The 18,471-nt window shown below is 40.0% G+C and overlaps 1 protein-coding gene across 7 annotated transcripts in view; it reads right to left on the bottom strand.

Moving 5' to 3' along the window:
• Nucleotides 1-18,471, bottom strand: part of LOC103464925 (calmodulin-binding transcription activator 1) — an 84,194-nt gene that overhangs the window by 49,498 nt on the left and 16,225 nt on the right. For all 7 annotated transcript variants that reach the window (XM_017304867.1, XM_008409339.2, XM_017304870.1 and 4 more), the window contains exon 3: nt 15,867-15,970. In XM_017304867.1, coding sequence (XP_017160356.1) covers nt 15,867-15,970 — 104 coding nt within the window. The remainder of the gene's footprint in view (nt 1-15,866; nt 15,971-18,471) is intronic.

Below are 18,471 nucleotides of genomic sequence, written 5' to 3'. Positions count from 1 at the left end.
GACCCCGGGCTTAGATCAAAGCCTGTCTGTGTGTTAGAAAGGTCCAGTCAAAGTCTGGAGCAAAATCAAGCTGAGAATCTGTGGGAGGACTTGAAGGTGGATGTTCACACATGCCTTTCCCAGTAACCTGACTTTTTGTTTGAGCTTTGAATATTTTCAAAGAGGAGTTGGGGAGGTATTTTCTCTTTAGATGTGCAAAGCTGGAGCACAACCCATCGAACGGTAGTTCTACAAAAAGTTGAAGCAGGGGGTCTAAACCCAAATGGACGCCACACCTTTTTTGAGTAAAAGTGATTTAGAAAGCAATAAATCCTTTCTAAACCACTTCAAAATTACGAACTGTTTTGTTGACGCACCAAATACAAATACAGATATAAAACATGCTGAAGTTTGTGGCTGTAATATAACAAAGTGTGTAAATACGTTTTTTCACGGCACTGCAGACATTGCAACCTGGCAAGGTTCAGACAAACGTAGTGCCAGAAGATAAATGCTGCCAACAAGATGTAATTGTTTGGCTTAACAGTAATTAATACTCGTTTTAGGACTGGGAAATCCTATTGTTGTCATGTTTTACTGTTTGCTCAAACTGTGAGCAAACACTTCCACAGATTAATAGCCTAACTGTGATTTTGCTCAAAGTCTTTCAAAAACCATTAAGGCAGACTCTTCAATGATAGCATGAACTTTGAGAGACAAAGATTAAGCATCTTAAAAGGCGACTACTATCAGTTTCTGACACTTGGTAAAGGCACTGGTTGAAAAACGGAGACATGCTGCGTTTAAGTTTTAATAGTTCCCCCTCCCACTGCTTCAAACTCTACGCAGACACAATTAAACACACCGTATACTCTCCTGGTATGCAAATGCAGCATCAATATCCCATATATAGTTTCCTCCTCTGAGTCTTTAGATGATGGATGATATATTACAGCTGAGCTGGTCTAAGACTAATGACGCAGCTGCAATACACAACCATGCACACAGCTAATATTCAATGTGCAGGAAGACAGAACACTTTCACACAGACACAAGCACACAAACGCCACCTTGTTTAATCCCCGGGAATCGGGAAAATTTGATTAGCATGACTTTTACAAACACACTCCATATGAGAGTAGACAATCCATGCATCAGGCGAGACGGAAAAGGGAGAGGGAGAAGATAGAGATGGTTGGGGGTGGGGGGGGGGGGACGAGGAATGCATGATCCTCTATCCTCAGTGCAGTTTGAAAAGAGAAGACCAAAAAAGACGTGTGATGTAGGCTCCTGACTGGAAATGCTCAGTTTTCATAAGACACATAAATAAAATAGCATCTTTACCAGTAAACCTATATATAATATATATGCCCTGTCCTGCTTCTTGTCAATGTGTACATTTCCAGAACAATATTTGTGGAAAATGTACTGCACGGCATCAGGAGGCACACGTATCTCTGAATTGTTGGGGATGGGATGTTTGCGGGCTTCTAATTTATCCCTGCACTCGCGTTATACCTGCCAATGGTAAAAATGATGTTTGCTAAGGCTTCGAGCATGCCATCACATTTGATATTCATCACAGTGTGATTATTGCATGAAAATGGAGCCATGCTGAGGTAATTAGTTCAGTTGGAAAAGCTAATCTGCATCTGTGCCTGACTGTGACGAAGAAATGCATCCCTCGTTCCTTATAGCGGATAGCAGTATAATAAACTTAAATAAAAGCTCTTGTCTAAGATCATTTTCTCATGTAAACTTACCAAATTACATTCACAAACATTGTTTTCAAATGCCAATAAATACATATGAACACCTTCATATTGCAGAGCACCCTCCATTAGGGGCCCTTAACATAAATGTGTAAGAAGCTTCATAAATACAACCATTAAATATTTACAAAAATCTAACTTTTCATTTTAGCCAGTTTCTTCAGTAAGAAAAAACAAAAATAAGACGTACAATGTGAAATAAATATTTTAGATCGCATCTCCAGTGCTGTAAATATTAGCACCCCTGCTGGTACGGCTGTGTAAGTGCTGAAAGAACAGTACTTTTCTTTTCTTTTCTCTTTTTTTTTTCTTTTCACAAGGCTGAAGCATGGTTTTTATTCCCATCCCATGATGCATTGCACACTAACAAAGACCCCGGGGACTTTGGAAGAGAAACCCACATAATCACAGATCATCCCTTATGCATAACTGTGGACATGAGTTTTTTCACATATGCATCTTTCAAATTGTGCAAAACCCTCTTGATGTGTTTGCTGCTGAAAAGCTCAATGTGTGTCTCCGCCTGTTTACGTTTGTGATAGTGGGGCAGAGAAAGTTTTTTTCTGGCATCACTCCTAAACTTGTGTCTAATGGTTGTTATAGAGACGTTGACAGTAAGGTGCCATTTTTTACTGTAGTTCTTTAACAGTGAGCTCCCTAAACGTCCTCCTCACTTTGTGAAGTGGTAAAATAAATACAAGTCCCTGCTCAGTCCCTGATTGCATCACCCTGATTGAAGGTATTGGTAAATACAGATTAGTAACAATTTGTCCTTACGCGTCACGACTCTGTGATGGTTTATCACATAAAATCTCAATGACATACATTTTGTAGTTGAAATATGGTAAAATGTGGGAATGTTCAAGAGATGTGAACTGTAATCTGTTCATTTCATAAAGTAAGATTTCTTTTCTTTGCCTGCTCTACCAAGGTTTGTTTATAAAACAACTCAAAAGTTGGTTCCAGCAAAATATCAAATCTATGTGCAACTTCCAACCTGCAGCCTAAACGTTTTTTATACCTGAAAAAAAATTACAAATTTCTGATTAAAATACACAATTTGTGCAGATATTTGACTTTTTAAAGATGAGTGCACACTTGTGGATTTTTTACAGCTTTTTCTTTAGAATACAAGTCGCAATATTTACTAGATTTACTCTTCCTGTTTTTCTTATGTTTTAAGAAAAACATAAAGACACAAACATATTTGAGCTCTCAAATCTCGTATGAGAGCATATTTTTATTTAAGTTGTGTAAAGCTGCTTTGAGGTCAGATTGTTAGGTTTATTAATGTGAGACATTGTGTATCTGATTCTATTGGTCTCATAAACTCTAACTCACCAAAGAGCACTTAAAGGCTTTAGCTCCATTTGGTAAGCATCTTAAATGAAACATTTAGAGCATGATAGATGTTATTCATATCTGCGCAAACAAAAAAAAAAACATGCCACAAAAAAGCTAAATTCCTGTGGTGATGGCTTTGAATTATTACCACTGGTCATGTGTTTGCTCATTCAGTAGTTTCATTTAAAGGTGCAGAGTATGAAAGTATGAAATGACACAGAGCCCCATTTCTTTTAGCTGCCCTTCAACAAAAGCAAAGACAAGAAAACACGTCAGCTGGACATGTATTTATCTCTATAAGTATGGAAAATGCTATGAGAAAACCACTAAATAACTAAATCAGAATGATAATTGAACAATTAAAACAACAGCAACTATGAGGAACAACACCTTGCATGTTCGATGGAGCTCACTGTTGAAAAACCCTTGGGGGCACAAAGTCTCCACTGCAACATGTTTGGGAGTGATGTCAGAAAAAGACTTTTCTGTCCTACCACTCCAAAAGTAAACATGTGGAGTCTGCTTAACTCTAATCGAGACTTTAACTGGAGCCACTTGATTTGGTCAGACTGAATTAAGCCCGACCTTTATGGTGTCTTCCTTGGCCTTCAAGATGATTTTACTGATGTTGAGAATAAATAATTCTGTGTTTTCCTTCCATCTCTTTTAGATAGTTGCTAAGCTAAAGCTAGAGGAAATCATATGTTAGGAAATGCGAATGAGAGCTGAGGTAAGAGATGACATACTATGTAACGCCCTCTTTGGGGCGTAGCTCAGAGAGACAAAGGGAATAGAAAACTTTTGTTTGATGCCGTTTTGTCTGTTAGCTCTTAGAGGTAGCAGGTCATAATGGACCTGCTACCTCAGGTGTTTTGGTGTTTTATTAATACCAAAACACCAGCTGTGTTTTGGTATTAATACATGGAATTCATGAATTCAATTCACTGACTTTTATTTAGGCTCATACATAAAGAACTCGGCATAGAGAACGGATGATTCTCCTCACTGACTAATCAAGTGACTTTTGAAGGCAGTTGATTGCACCGGTAATATTCCTGTCAGTCACCACGAGGTTAAGTTCTGGATTTTATTTAAGGGCATCAGAGTAAAGAGGGTTGATTAGAAATGCACACAAGGCTTTTTAGATTTTTATTTGTAAACCCTTTTAAGAGTACTGTATCATTTTTCTTTGCACATTTATCATATTTTATCATACCATACTTGTCATTTACAATTACATTAAACCATCTCTGAATAATAGCGCACACTGAGACTGCCACAGAGTGAGCAAATGAGTAAAAAAGTAGACATCAGGGTTGTTTTTTTTTTGTATTGCATTCATTTCCATTTTATGCATTGCCTCTATTTGAATGCAGCATTATTTCTATCAAGCCCAAAATTATGTTCGACTGGAACCAACCTTCAAAAACACGAGCATGAAATATGTAGCAGCCTCAGAAATCCTGAACTAGGCATTTTACTTACAAGTCCCTCTGCTCCAGTTATTACTGAGTCAGAACAAAAAAAAGAAAACGCTTAAGAAAAACCTCATCAGAAACTGAGATTTTCAGCCTAAGTCGTGCTTGATTTGCAGTGTGATGTTTTGTTTAAAACTTGCATTTTTATGGGAATGTAAATGTATACAAATTGCCTTGAGGTGCTTTAAGATACTTTATATTTAACTTCTGAAGAAATGGCAAAGCAAAAAGTTATCAAAGTGAGATAGAGCTGTGCTGGTATCAGGACAAAGCTCTACACACTGAGAACAAGTTCTCAAAATAGAAGAACAAGGATTTTCTCTCACACACACATTTCAATGCTTTATCTGTCCCAAATGAATTAAATCTAATTCGCACAAGTCGCAGATATTACAGAGGTTCTATGCGGGGACATTTAGGGAAACAAAAAGTATTGTTTCCACAGAACACACTGGCTCCTTATTACATCGGACTTTGCTGGCCGTTAGCTTCTTTTTCCGGTCGGGCTCCGAATCCAACGGCAAATGAAAAGACAATCACACACATACACACAGGCATACAGAACGGAGCTCAGGCACTTACGCAACACCCCCGCACACTCTCAGTAACACATTTTCACTGTTTAATATATTTCTGTGTCTCCAGTTAACAATATTTTGTGTCAAATTATAGTGGGCAAGATAAATAGTGGGAGAAAATAGAGCAGGAGGAGGATGTGGCGCTTCCAGTTGGGTAGGAGGAATGTGGAGGAAAAGGAGAAGGGGAAGGAGGAAAGCGTCAACGTTAAGTCCTTCCTCAGACACCTGGCTTTCAGAGACTAGACCTGCAAAACCTGCTTAATCCCACCTGCTTGTGAACCTGCACTGATGGCTGAAACTTGCTGAAACCTTGGCATACGCTTAAGTTTTTGTGCAAAATCTTACTTAAAATAAGACTCGAGATAAGAATATATTAACTCTTGGTCAACATATTTTGCCACAGCAGACACTAAAAGATGCCGGGTGCTAACTGGGCTACGCTTCCCTCAAAGAGACGGAGAGAAAGACAAAGAGGAGAATAAAAAATGCAGAGAAAGAGCCTGGAGGACTAATTAGTGATTATAACGCGGCGTTCTCCAAACATGAAATATTTCTCACCCCAAAATGCAGAGGAAAGATTAAAAATAAAAGAATAGGAATCAGACACACGGAGCTGTGAAACACCCCTCTGGTGCCGCGTGTGTGCACTCATGAACTGCTGCATGTATCTGCGTGCGAATGTGTGCGCCAGCTTCTTTGCCCCCTCATTAAACCATGCTTTACTCTGGTAAATGGCAACAGCACAGAGCTCAATGTCAGCTGAAGAGGTTACAGCCAAAGGCAGGCTCTGGGATACACACACACACACGCGCGCACGCGCGAACACACGCAAACACACGCACACAGGAAACAGATAAACTAAACCTTTTACCATCATGTTATGTAGAAAATGCTTGAGAAGCACAGTCATGACTTTTCTAAAAGGAAACTTTCAGAGTTTAAAAAAAAAGTTTGTTGCTTTTTCACCTCTTGTGACAAGGCTAACCTAATGCAGAGCGCGTGCCTCTCCTGGCCCTGCGCCTGTGTGTGTGCTGGACGCTGAAAACTCACACACATCAGAGTCATAAATCAAGGGCGCCCTTCACCACAGTATAAATGAAACACAGAGGCCTGCAACTGGTTGTCTGCTAACTGCATCACTCTGGATTTCCTCATCGATTCAAAGTATTTTTATTTTTTTTCCACACGGTTTAGTAAGTGACGGCTTCCCTCATGCAAAACTTCTTCTCAAGACTCGTAAAATCGTAGCAGTATTCAAACTTGTTAAACATTTTAGCGTTTAGTTGTGCTACAACCACAAGCACCAATAAAATGCTGCTTGCGGTGTGAAAGAAACATGCTACATTGTCTTCAAATAGTTTGGTACAATGTGGAAAGTCAGTGAACATCGCTAATAAGCCCCCCTTTACTCTGATACCAGCAACCAAATCCAATTACATCCCACTACCTTCAGAAATCCCCTGATGAGTAACCAGAGCCTGTCTGTGTATAATTTAATCTTAGATTTGGATTTAATCCAACTATTCTCAGAGGATTGGCTGAGAAAAATAGACAACAAACAGAATCGTGAAGACTAACAAACACAGCAAAGGTCCAAATCCAGATGAGGTCATAAAATAATGACTCAAAGTTTGGAAATCTAACAAAGCACTGTTCAATTCATCATGCAAAACTGGTTTGCTTGGTTTGTTGGCACAACTGCAAACAAATCAAAACATGGCCGTCCACCTAAGCTAAAAAGCAAGACAAGGAAAGCATTAACCTTTGAAGCAGCCAAGAAGCCCACTACAGGAGCCGCAGAGATGCACGACAGGTGTTGGAGAATCCGTTGACAGGGCATCAAATACGGCCTGGAAATACCTGAGAGAACAGTATTTTTTTCCTCCAGCTCTCTCCCGCGACTGCAATAAAAGAATGGCATCTTTTAGGATCTACCAGTTTGTTTGCAACACGTAATCTGGGGAGAACATTTTTTTATTGTGTGGTGATTGGTCAAGAATTTGACAGCGCCATGGTTACCAGGCTGAGACATGCTACAGCGGGAGAGCCTTAAGATGACTTCACATGAAAACTACACTGGAGTTTCTGGTGAAGTGTGAAATTTCTGGGACAGAGGGAACTTTGCTTTTATCACTTCAGGAAATAAAATTGTTCTATCCTTAAAGAGTATCTACAAGTGTTTTATATCACTCTCCATAAATCTGTCCTATACATAAGCAGAAAAACGTTGTTGAAAGAAAAACATGTTAGTTCTTGGGCAAACATGTAGAAGAAGGTGATGTGGTCAGATGAGACCAAACTACATTTTTTGGGCCTATTTGTAAAATTGTATGAGATAGAGAAATAAGCACTAGACATCACCCTCATCAGGCCTTGCAAACTGGGAAACAAGGTGGTGGCAGGATCATACTGTGGAGAAGCTTTTTTCCAGAAAGAAAAGTGACGCTGATCAGAGCTGATTAAAGGTAACCTGGTGCAAAACACTTAAAATTGAGCTACGATGGAATGGCTTAGATTAAGACAAATAAAATGGCACTATTACATTTAATGAAAAAAAATAATGCACTTATGCTCTCCACCCAGTCTTGTTGTTCTGGAGAATGAGAGAAAAGCTCATTTTCAGTTCTAAAACCTTTGACTCAAGCAGGCTGAATAAAAATGCACACCACACTTTTTAGATTATTGGTAAAAACAAAACAAAAAAAAGTCTCATTTACTTCTACTCCACGGCATGGCAGTATTTCATGTTGATTTATCGCTTGAAATCTCCATCAGATACATACGAGTTTGTGATTTTAATGTGACAAGATGTGGGAAAGTTGAAGTGCTATAAATATTCCTGCAAATGATTGTATCTTCAGCCCAAAAATGGGACTACTTTGTATTCATATTCAGCTTAATCCATCTGTTTAATAGCTCACAACCAGCAGTATTGACGCCGATAATAAATTAAGAGTTTTGTTTAGTGTTGGAATTGCAGCTCCCACAAGACGCAGCAGCACACAGAGGTGATTGTGAGCGCGTTCGTGACATTTTTACTTGTGATGCGGAGCTTTTGTCCTTCGCCGGTTGTTTGTCTCCACTGTCACGCATGATTGGCATCTCAAGCAGGTGCGCTGGTTTGTCAGGTCTCCCTATATTGCCTCCAGCTAACTTGCAAAAAAAAAATAAAAAAATCATGAGTGGGGTTTGTGTCAAATATGTATCATCGATCATACTATTAGCCCAAGAATGCGTGCATATCTCACATAATCTGTTGCCATGGCAACACCGACCCCTCCATGCACACGCACAGACAAGAGTAGCCGCGCTGGTCCCAAAATGTATATATGATGATTTTTGATCCGCTTCTCGTTCAGTCATATTGGTGTCATCCATGCAAGCAGAGCCAGACACGAGCGTGTGTGAACTATCAACTAAGCCTGCCGTACAGCAGCCAACGCGCTGAGAACAATCGCTCTGAGGGAGCAGCACATTTTTCACAGCATATCATTACATGTCTCATTATTGCCAAAATAACAGCAGCTCCTTCATTTGTTTCTCGCCGTAGATCTGAGCAACATGTGGCGCGGAGACGGGCGTCTGTCTCCTGCATGTGTGATGTGCTGAAGTCTGTGCGTCGACCCGTTTGAGACTTGCATCATTTGCATCATAGTGGGAGACGCTCCGGAGTCGAAGCCTTTAAAGTGCACATTAGCCCACATGATGATATGCACATTTGTGCAGTGTCTGTTTTCATGTTTCTTAATTTATTCTTTCAAAAAGAAAAAAAAAATCCTATTCATCTGTGTCTGACTTCTGGAAATCAGGATGTCAAGTAACGCCACGAGGGTAATCACACATTTTCAGCGCCTTGTGTGACAAGAGAAGCGGGGAGAAAAAAAGTTTATATTTGTGCAACATTTAAAGACGTTTGATTTGCTTTTTATTGAAAGACTTGCACAAAAAGAGCAAAAAGAAATTCCAGATGCCTTCAAAGTATAGCGCCTCCATCATCAGTGTATCCACCTGAGTGTGGTTTGTTATCTAAAACTTGTCCGATGTCTATTACCATGGACAGATACACATACACCCCCAATCTATTATTGAACAAAAGGCTCACGCCTCCGCTCAGCCCTTCAGGGAGGAATCCATCCCTCCATCCCAGAATAATTTCACACATCAGTAGATACACAAAAGGCAGAGAGAGAGAGAGAGAGTAAAGGAATGAGAGGAAGGAGCAAAGGAAAGGGACGGAAGAGGGGAGAAGAAGTGGATGGAGAAAAAAGAAAAGAAGAAAAGAAATCTATGGGGTCACAGCTCAGCGCTCATAAGAGACCAAGGTGTCAGGGGGAGCCAAGCGTAACAAAACAGATATCAAAGAACCATATGTAATTGTACACACTTGCATGAAAACAGCAGTGCACACACAAACACATTCACACTGTTTTTTAATTTAAATAAAGGACAAAAATAACAACAAAGACATGCATACAGAGTTTGCCATAATCATTAGCTTTCTCATCTAAAAACAAATTGTTCTTAATATATTACATTCTTTTCTTCATACACGCACACACACAGACACACACACACAATGCTGTGACAAAATATTTTCCCTCCTACTGATTTCTTCTGTTTTTCTCTTTTATATCACACCTTAATATTTAAGATAGTGAAAGAATTTTTTTATTTGACATAGAGATAATCTGAGTAAATAACCTGTGTAAATAAAAATACAGTTGTTTTTTTTAATGATGATTTTATTTAATAAAGGGAAAATGTTTTCCAAGCAACCCAGCCCTAAGTGATGAAAGTAATTGCCCGGTTGAGCCCCTCTTGGCAGCAACAATTGCCATCAATCATTTGCATCGCATGACTATGAGTAGTCATTTATATCACTATAAGGGGATTTTGATCCATTCTGCATTGCAGAATTGTTATAATTTAGCCACAGCAGAGGGTGTGAAACAACCTGCTTAAAGTGACATCATCTCAATCAGAATTAAGTCCAAACTTTGATTATGCCACTCCCAAACCCATCTTTTGTAAAGAGTCATTCAGAAATGGCCCTGCTAGTGTCTTTGGGATTATTATCCTTCTGCATAAATCCAATATGTTATTTTTTATAGTAACAAACTAACGACAGGAGATTCGCTCTCATTATTTGCTGCTACAGCAGCTCAACACCATCACACTAACACTACCATGCTTGGTGATAAGGGGAATTTGTAATACTTCAGCCTACTTCACGTTGTCAGACATGCTCTGTTGGAGGGATTTCCTGATTCTATAGATCAGGCAGGTATAAGGCCTGGGTGTAACTAATGAACCAGAACCAAAGGATTTTATTATTCATGATTTCTTCTTATATTGGTGTTACTTTAAAAAGAGCAAAATTACATCAATGAGTTAATGTCCTCCACAATAATCATTTGAAAACTACGACAAACTTTAGAAGGTTTTTATTTTATATTTTTGCCTACTTCTAAGTGTCAGAGAAAAATCAATAAATAAATGTTAATTAGTTTAAATCAATCATAGTTGTGTCGTTTTAATTAAAACAGTAGATCAGGTTGTGCAGTTTTGTTTTAAATCGTTTGTTAATGCCATTATACTCCGGTATTTTGTATGAGAACTCACACGGCATGCGCCTGACCTACACACAAAACAAGAATATTTCCACTTCTGTAGGGCACTTTAGGAAAAAAAAAAAAAAAAAGAGCCTGTTCAAAACAAGATTTATAATTCCAATAATTCTTTAGAAAACCCAGAGGAGCAAACATGCTGGACACACAAACACCTGGAGGTTTCCGTGGACTGAGTAATTACTTGGTATTCTCAACGCGCCATTTGTCGCAGTCGCATTAACACACATGAGCATCATCTGGAGTCTGCACCAGAACTGTATCTTATTCAATCAGATACACACACATAGAAGGACCCACAGACACTAACACACACGCACACACTCGCGCACACACACACACACACACACACACACACACACACACACACACACACACACACACACACACNAAAAAAAAAAAAAAAAAGAGCCTGTTCAAAACAAGATTTATAATTCCAATAATTCTTTAGAAAACCCAGAGGAGCAAACATGCTGGACACACAAACACCTGGAGGTTTCCGTGGACTGAGTAATTACTTGGTATTCTCAACGCGCCATTTGTCGCAGTCGCATTAACACACATGAGCATCATCTGGAGTCTGCACCAGAACTGTATCTTATTCAATCAGATACACACACATAGAAGGACCCACAGACACTAACACACACACACACACACACACACACACACACACACACACACACACACACACACACACACACACACACACACACACACACACTGAGCGGATGTCACAGCTTAAATAAATTGAAAGCTTCAAATGTGACAGCAGACTTGGCAGCTGACAGCTGATTGGTGTGGACGTCCCACATCGTATGTCTACCATTGCAATTTATTGAGGGAACAAAATAAAAATACTGACTTCTGTAATAAAGATGTGTGATTTTTTTTTTCTTTCCATCCCTGTTTAATAAATTATTTTTATAGCAGGTAAATAACATCTCTGATACTATAAACAAACACAGAACACAAAGGCAACAGATAGATAGAAATGCTATGATCAATAGTTCTACATCCCAGAAAGAGAAAGAATGAACCATATAGGCAAAACAAAAAAAAAACACAGACTGAAATGCATACATGCACTACACGCACAGCATGGATACATAAAACTCAAGCTGAAAAAGTACAGAAAACAGAGAGGGAGAAAAAAAAAGACACAATTGAGTGTTTAAGTATGCAGGAAACTTTATCCCTGGTTGGAAGAAGAGCTTTGAAGGAATTCGCTCAGGGATCCCCAACCTCCCCCTGAACCGAGTGTGTATCTCCTCATCAGAGAGAGAGAGAGACAGAGGGGTGGGTGGTGATTGTGAGCTTGTGGTGGGGGAGGAATGGTAGCGAGATGAAGAGAGAGTTAACTTGGTGAGGAACTAGAGAACAGCGGGTTAAAGGAGAGCGCAAAGCAAGGCCGTTGTTCATTTCCTTAAGCAGCTATTGCAACTGGACTTAGATGTGCTGCCAAGTGAAGGTCTCGAACCAACTGTGGTCTTGTTGCTCCCTATCATACGCTATGTATCCATGTGAACGCTCTGTTCAAAAGGCTGCATGCTTAACTCCCAGCATGACCTTCATTAAGATGGATAGCATGAAAAATGTAATGACTTTTCCTGCAAGAAAAACCACAGGCCAAATAAGCTTTGCATTGCATAATAATGCCAGACCTGGTAATCAATAACACAAACACACATCCGTAATGGAGTGCAATGTCGGCACATGAAGAAAATGTCTGAGCGGAGGCCGACCACATCACAGCGCGCGGAGCAAACCACCGGCGGAGAGCTGCGCCACGCATAAACAAGGAGCTGTTGACAATGAATGCTCACATCCATTTCCACCCATCAAACATTTTTTTCCCAAGCTAGCAGCTTAAGTCTGCAGAGACGTGCAACTCTTTGAAAGATTTCAACACCTTGGTAGCTTAGCTCTGCATCAGATGTGGGCAGTATGAAGCAGCTGTCCCAAGCTAATTTGTCCTTACTGTATTTTCAACAACTCAACTAGAGGGAGAACTTCAGTCATCTAATGTAATACTGACCTTGCCCCGGGACAGCCTAATAATAATGAGTGGTAGGCATATGTTTCTGAGAAAAATAAAGCTCTAAATTTTGGTTAACATTGACTTAACCTTAAATATGCCCTTAAGTTACATAGGCATTACCTAATTCATATGCATATTTCTGAGTAAGTTATGTTTTTAAATCAGATGCGAAAAGCATAACTTTCCCCTTTTTTATGGGGACAGCCTGTTACACTGCAGTAGAAATGTCCTTTCAAATACAAAAAAGGGGCATAAAGCCTTGGAACCAGTTAATTGCAGTTAGACAACCTTATTTATGCCTATCAAAATATTACAAAATATCTCCACTTCCACTTCAGTCTGGCATTTCATCCCTTTTTAAAAGTGTATTTCATCAAATTTTAAAGCCAGAAAAACTTCAAAGATGAAAAATAAATAAATCACATTCAGCTTTTCCATTGTTTTTTTTTTAAAGCAAATCAGTACTTTCAAAATTAACTTTCTCTCTGACATAAATAAACTTTTGAACCATGCCCTCGCTATGGCACAAATAAAGGCACAAATCGTCACGAACCACAGAACATGTCTCGTCGATACAATCAGAAAACAGGAAAAAAATATACGTCTTTCTGACTAGAATATGTTGATGGGAGTGTGGCTGCTTACTGGCAGGACAGAAAACATATGGAGTAAGAACTCCTACTTTCCCTGAGATTCTATGTGAAGGTCAAGAAGTGAAGAGGGCAGATCCGTTCTTACCAACTATAAACACTCTCTCTGTGTGAAACATTATAAAGAGATTAGAAAAGTACTAAAGTCTTGGCTTCAAGGGAAGAAAACAACCCAAAGCTGCAGGAATAGGACACAAAGCAGTTAATGCGACAGCTGCAATAAATGATTCTTGTGGAGGCTCAGCAGCCGGACCAGTTGACCTGAGACGTTGGTTGTGAGTATAAGGTTTCCCAGGTAAGAAAATGCATTGTTTTACTTTAGCTTTTTCTTTAACCTACTGTCTGTACAAAATATTTGCTGGAGTCTATGGATAACAATATTAAACATCAGCTCTCTCCAAACGTTCATCTTTTACCCGTGATAATTAGCAGCAGCAATCACAGGTCATTTTGTGTCTGGCCAAGTGAAATTACAGGTTATAAATATATCAGTATTTTTTGACTTCCATTCCCACCACATTTATGGGCCAAATGACATGCCAAAACACTAAATGTAGATGGGATTTTAAAGTTTGCACAGTTCTGACAGCTACACAACTTGTGCAGCGAAATCCTTTATTTTTAAAAGAAAAACAGAGACAAACCGTTATGGAGGAGAAAAGGGAGAATTTCAGCTCCTTCCATTCAATGGCGGTGTCGTATCCTGAGGCTGTTTGGGTTGTTTTGGTTTTTCTGTGTTTGCATTTTAACTTTCTTGTTTATCTGTGATCAGCCTTAGTTTCTGTTTGTTCTTTAGATCAGTCTTTTCTTTGTTGTCTATGTTAGATCTGTTGTTCATTCCTTGTGTTTAGATTTATGGTTTGCCAGATCCTGTGCTAGCGCTCCTCCTCCTCCTCCTCTCCTCTCCTCTCCTCTCCTCTTCTATCCTCTCCTCTTCCTCTGACATTACTCTTTCTCTCTCCCTCAGCATGCCTGCCTGGTTCCCTCTCTCACCTGCACCCTGTTGCCAATCAGCCACCTGATCTTTGTCAGTAATCAAGCTCCTTTGTTTTTAGCTGCTTTGTTTCACTCACTCACTGCTGGATTCTTCCTGTTATCTGAATGTACCTGGTCCCTGTTCTGCTCCCCGCACTCGCTCCCCGTGTTCTCCTTGTTTGCAAGTTCTTGTTTTATTTATTTTTTTCATTAAAACTTTCACCAACTCTCACTCACTGCCTCTACCTGTAACCTCAATCTACAACCATGACAGGAGGTATGTTTTACATTACCACAGTAGACTATCCTGATGACAGAGTTACTGCAACATTTCTCCGCCTGACTTTTTCCTCCTCCCTGGACAAGTTATCATATACATTTTATAATCTCAAATTCAAACAGCACATTTTTGCTATCACTGCTTATCTTAACCGGATACTGTGTTGTGCACTGATGCCCAAGATTAGCGTCAAGAAAAGCAGCGTAGCTGCCTAAATTTCTACTACCGGAGATGCAACGATCTAGCAGCATATCACCCTGAAAAGAGTTTTAGGAACAGAGTGCAGCTAAAGTAAGAACAGACCAGCATGTTATATGATTCATGTATCAAAAACCAAAAAAGTGAGCAGTCCCCACTTGAACGTTGCTCTTAAAGAATATGGTTTGAAAAGACCAGAAATGGCTGGATCATGATATTCGCCAATCGTGATGCTGTCTGGGTAAAGCCATTTTCTTTTGCAATTCTTGACCTTTTATCAGAAAATACAGTTTTAATTTTCAAATTAGCTGAATTAGGACAGAGGGAAGTGAACTATAGACTGTCAAAAAGGTTAAATGAAAACACTGAAATGTGGTCAGTTTATTATGTAATTATTGAGGCAATGTGTGAGATCATTGGAGGAGACTCTGAAAACTCACAGATCTACCATAGCTTTCATTTCACTGTTTTAAATAGCGACACCAAACCGAACAATCTATCAGTCTGAACAGACGGAAAGCGTTTTTAAAAATGTCACTTTTTCTTTTCTTTTTTTTTACCAACAACCAAAAACAGTGCACATGTGGATCAACAGGAGGTGCAGACCCAGCAGGAAATGTTAATTTAGCAAAAAAACACCTGTGCTAGTATGAGCAGAGTCTGACTCTGACTGTATCAAAAGTTCAGAAGCTTTAAACCTTCAGCTGTTCGGATTAACATTATCAAACTTTATAATACAGGAATCTTCCTCTCCACTTTATTTCACCTCCCACTGTTCCAATTTAGGATCTCACACTGAAGAGCCACCACTGCATTTGTTTACCTCCGCTTGGCTTCTTAATGCGCCATCATTTAGATATGAGTCATCCACAAATAAAAAAGAACCAGCTCATCTCATTGCCATGTCATGGATATTTTCCCGTTCAAGCGTGCCTCTTTCTCACCTCGTTGGTGTTCCAGCGATGGCGCTCCTTGGGCAGAGAGGAACATTTGGGTAGACACTCGAGCAGCTTCTTGGGAAGGTAGATCTTTAGCTGGCCTGGCTCATCTGGGGTCAAGGGGCGAGTGGGGGAGAAGAAAAATTAGGTGAATTAAATGAAGATATGCAAGAGAAAGAAATATCAATCTGTGAGCTGACTGATTAAAATCACTACAAAATATTAATGTGTATTATTAATAACATCTTGATGTGACAATAAGAAGAAACTTTACTGTTCCAAAACAAAAGAAATCTGACTCATAAAGCAACAGTTTTAATTAGTTTAATAAATTCTAATTTATTAGCGAATTTTTAGCATAACAGCAACTGAAAATGTCAGGCTAAGAGTGTGAATTCCCCTGAAAGCATGTTATTACTAATTGTCTGTGTCGATTCTGAGTCATCCAGGTCATGGTAATCCAAGTTCTTGAGCTGGAGGCAGCTTTTCTGCTCTTGAAATCGCACTTCCTCAATAGACCAATGAGCGAAAGAGAAAAGGACTCCTGCATGAAAAGATCAAACGTAACAAAGAACCAAAAGAGAAGCCCAGCTGCTTTCTACTAATCAATTATGGTTATTTCTAATGAATAAGTATTGCTAACACTATCTTAATCGTTATTATGACATCTCTCTGCGTGCCGTGAGTCAGCGCACAAAAACAGTTCATTCTGATCCAAAGCTAAGTGTGCAGAGGGAAAGGCAGTGCTTTTACTTTGGGACATCAGGTGGAGGTGTGCCATGAATCTACTCTCAAAAAGATTTTGGATTAAGGCAGACCCATTAGCATACATTATCTGTGCATTAGGGGTTGGTAAATATAACACCCAGCCAATCACATGGGCATTTCTTATCCACTTTAAAAGCAGTCCTCTCCCCACAGTGTTGCACAGACAGTTTGGTAATGGAGTGGAGAATCCCAAAATAGCTGCTCCTGCGAGGAAACTATTTCTGTGCAAGAGTTGGATAGTCACAGGCTTAGGGCAGGTGATGTGTAATTCTGAGTTCAAATTATGTCTCTGGACATACTCCCAGTCTTCGGGGGCAGTGAAGCACAATCTAGAATAATAGGGATTGGGAACAAAAACACAGCTTGGTAAAATCAGTTTACCTCCACTTGTCTGGGTTAATTTAACCGTGTAAGACTGAAAGTGTGATGTATTTGATCAAGAGATGCATAAATTGCTCGACCAATGACTACACACAACCAGACTTCAGCTGAACTGGTCTGATCTGTAGTCGGATAATCCTACGTTCAAAAGTCTCCCCCCCCACCCCCCTGGCCAATGTATATAAGGTCATCTGGAAAAAGTAGGACATTCTACTGAAGCATGCATACTTTCAAATTTGTTTGGACATGGGAGTATTTTATATAACCGATTTAAGAAAAGATGTTGCAAATTTTCAGTTAAATGTAATAGGAACAAGCGGCCCGAGCAGCCAAGCGCCGCTCCGGCCTATAGCCACCGTGGGGGACCCAGCACCGCCGCCCGCCTGCCACTGCGTACCCTTTCGAACAGTTGAGGCGCGCCTCCGCCAGGCAGTTCGAACCGTTCACTTCGGCATGGTTCCCTGAGAACACACCACAAATTTGGAGCAGATCGGTCGATGTAGAGAGGAGATATTGATGATGGGATAGTCTAGGGGGCGCTGTAGAGTAAAACCACAATTCAAAGCCGTTGGGCTCTTTAGCATTGAGCACAGGTCAAACGTACCCAGTTTGGTGCCAATCGGAAGATGCGTGTTTGATTCAGAGACAATTTTATGCATATGGCGAAGGACAGCCAGTTAGCCATGCCCCCATGAGTCAGAGTTCATCCTCACAGTTCCTCATCAGGTCATATAATTTCAGGTGTTAGAAGATTAATTCCATATGTATTACTCAGTAAAAATAAGACATACAGTAGAAAAAACTGGTGACTTCCAGTGAAAAGTGGGCGGAGCTAAGGTTGCGTCATCATCTGACCATGAGAATGTAATGAGGGTTAGTTAGTATTGAGACATAGGAAGTCTGAAGCATCTGTGACCTTGTATGTGRAAGTTATGTCACTTTCATGTTTTATGGCGAATAGTCAAAGTTTGGCACTTAGCCACGCCCATATGCTTTCACATACAAAAATTCCTGTGATAACTTTAGACCTTTAATGTCTGAACTCTCTGCTGACTGAGTTTGAAGTCTGTATSTYAAACGCTGTAGGAGGAGTTCGATCAAATACGACATCTGTGAAAAACAGCAAATGGCGAATTTAATCCAAAATGGCCGACTTCCTGTTGGGTTTGGACCATGGCTCCAAGAGGCTTTTTTGTAGGTCCTGACACGATACACAAGTGTACCAAGTTTCATAATTCTAGGTTTAAGCATGGCTTGGGGCTGATTATTTAAAAAATTCTAGGGGGCGTCGTAGAGAAATTAGGCCACGCCCACAAAAAATAACACTGGATTCCTGTCGAGGGGCCCACAAGGATCAAACCTAGTGAGTTTGGTGCCGCTGGGCTTTAAACTGTGGAATTTAAGGCCAAACGTAAGGAGACGGCGTTAAAGGTCACTTCGCCACGCCGCCACGCCCACCTGC

Source organism: Poecilia reticulata, linkage group LG5, assembly GCF_000633615.1.
Source record: "Poecilia reticulata strain Guanapo linkage group LG5, Guppy_female_1.0+MT, whole genome shotgun sequence".
NCBI classification, from domain to species: domain Eukaryota; kingdom Metazoa; phylum Chordata; class Actinopteri; order Cyprinodontiformes; family Poeciliidae; genus Poecilia; species Poecilia reticulata.
This window is presented reverse-complemented; position numbering and strand designations above follow the sequence as displayed.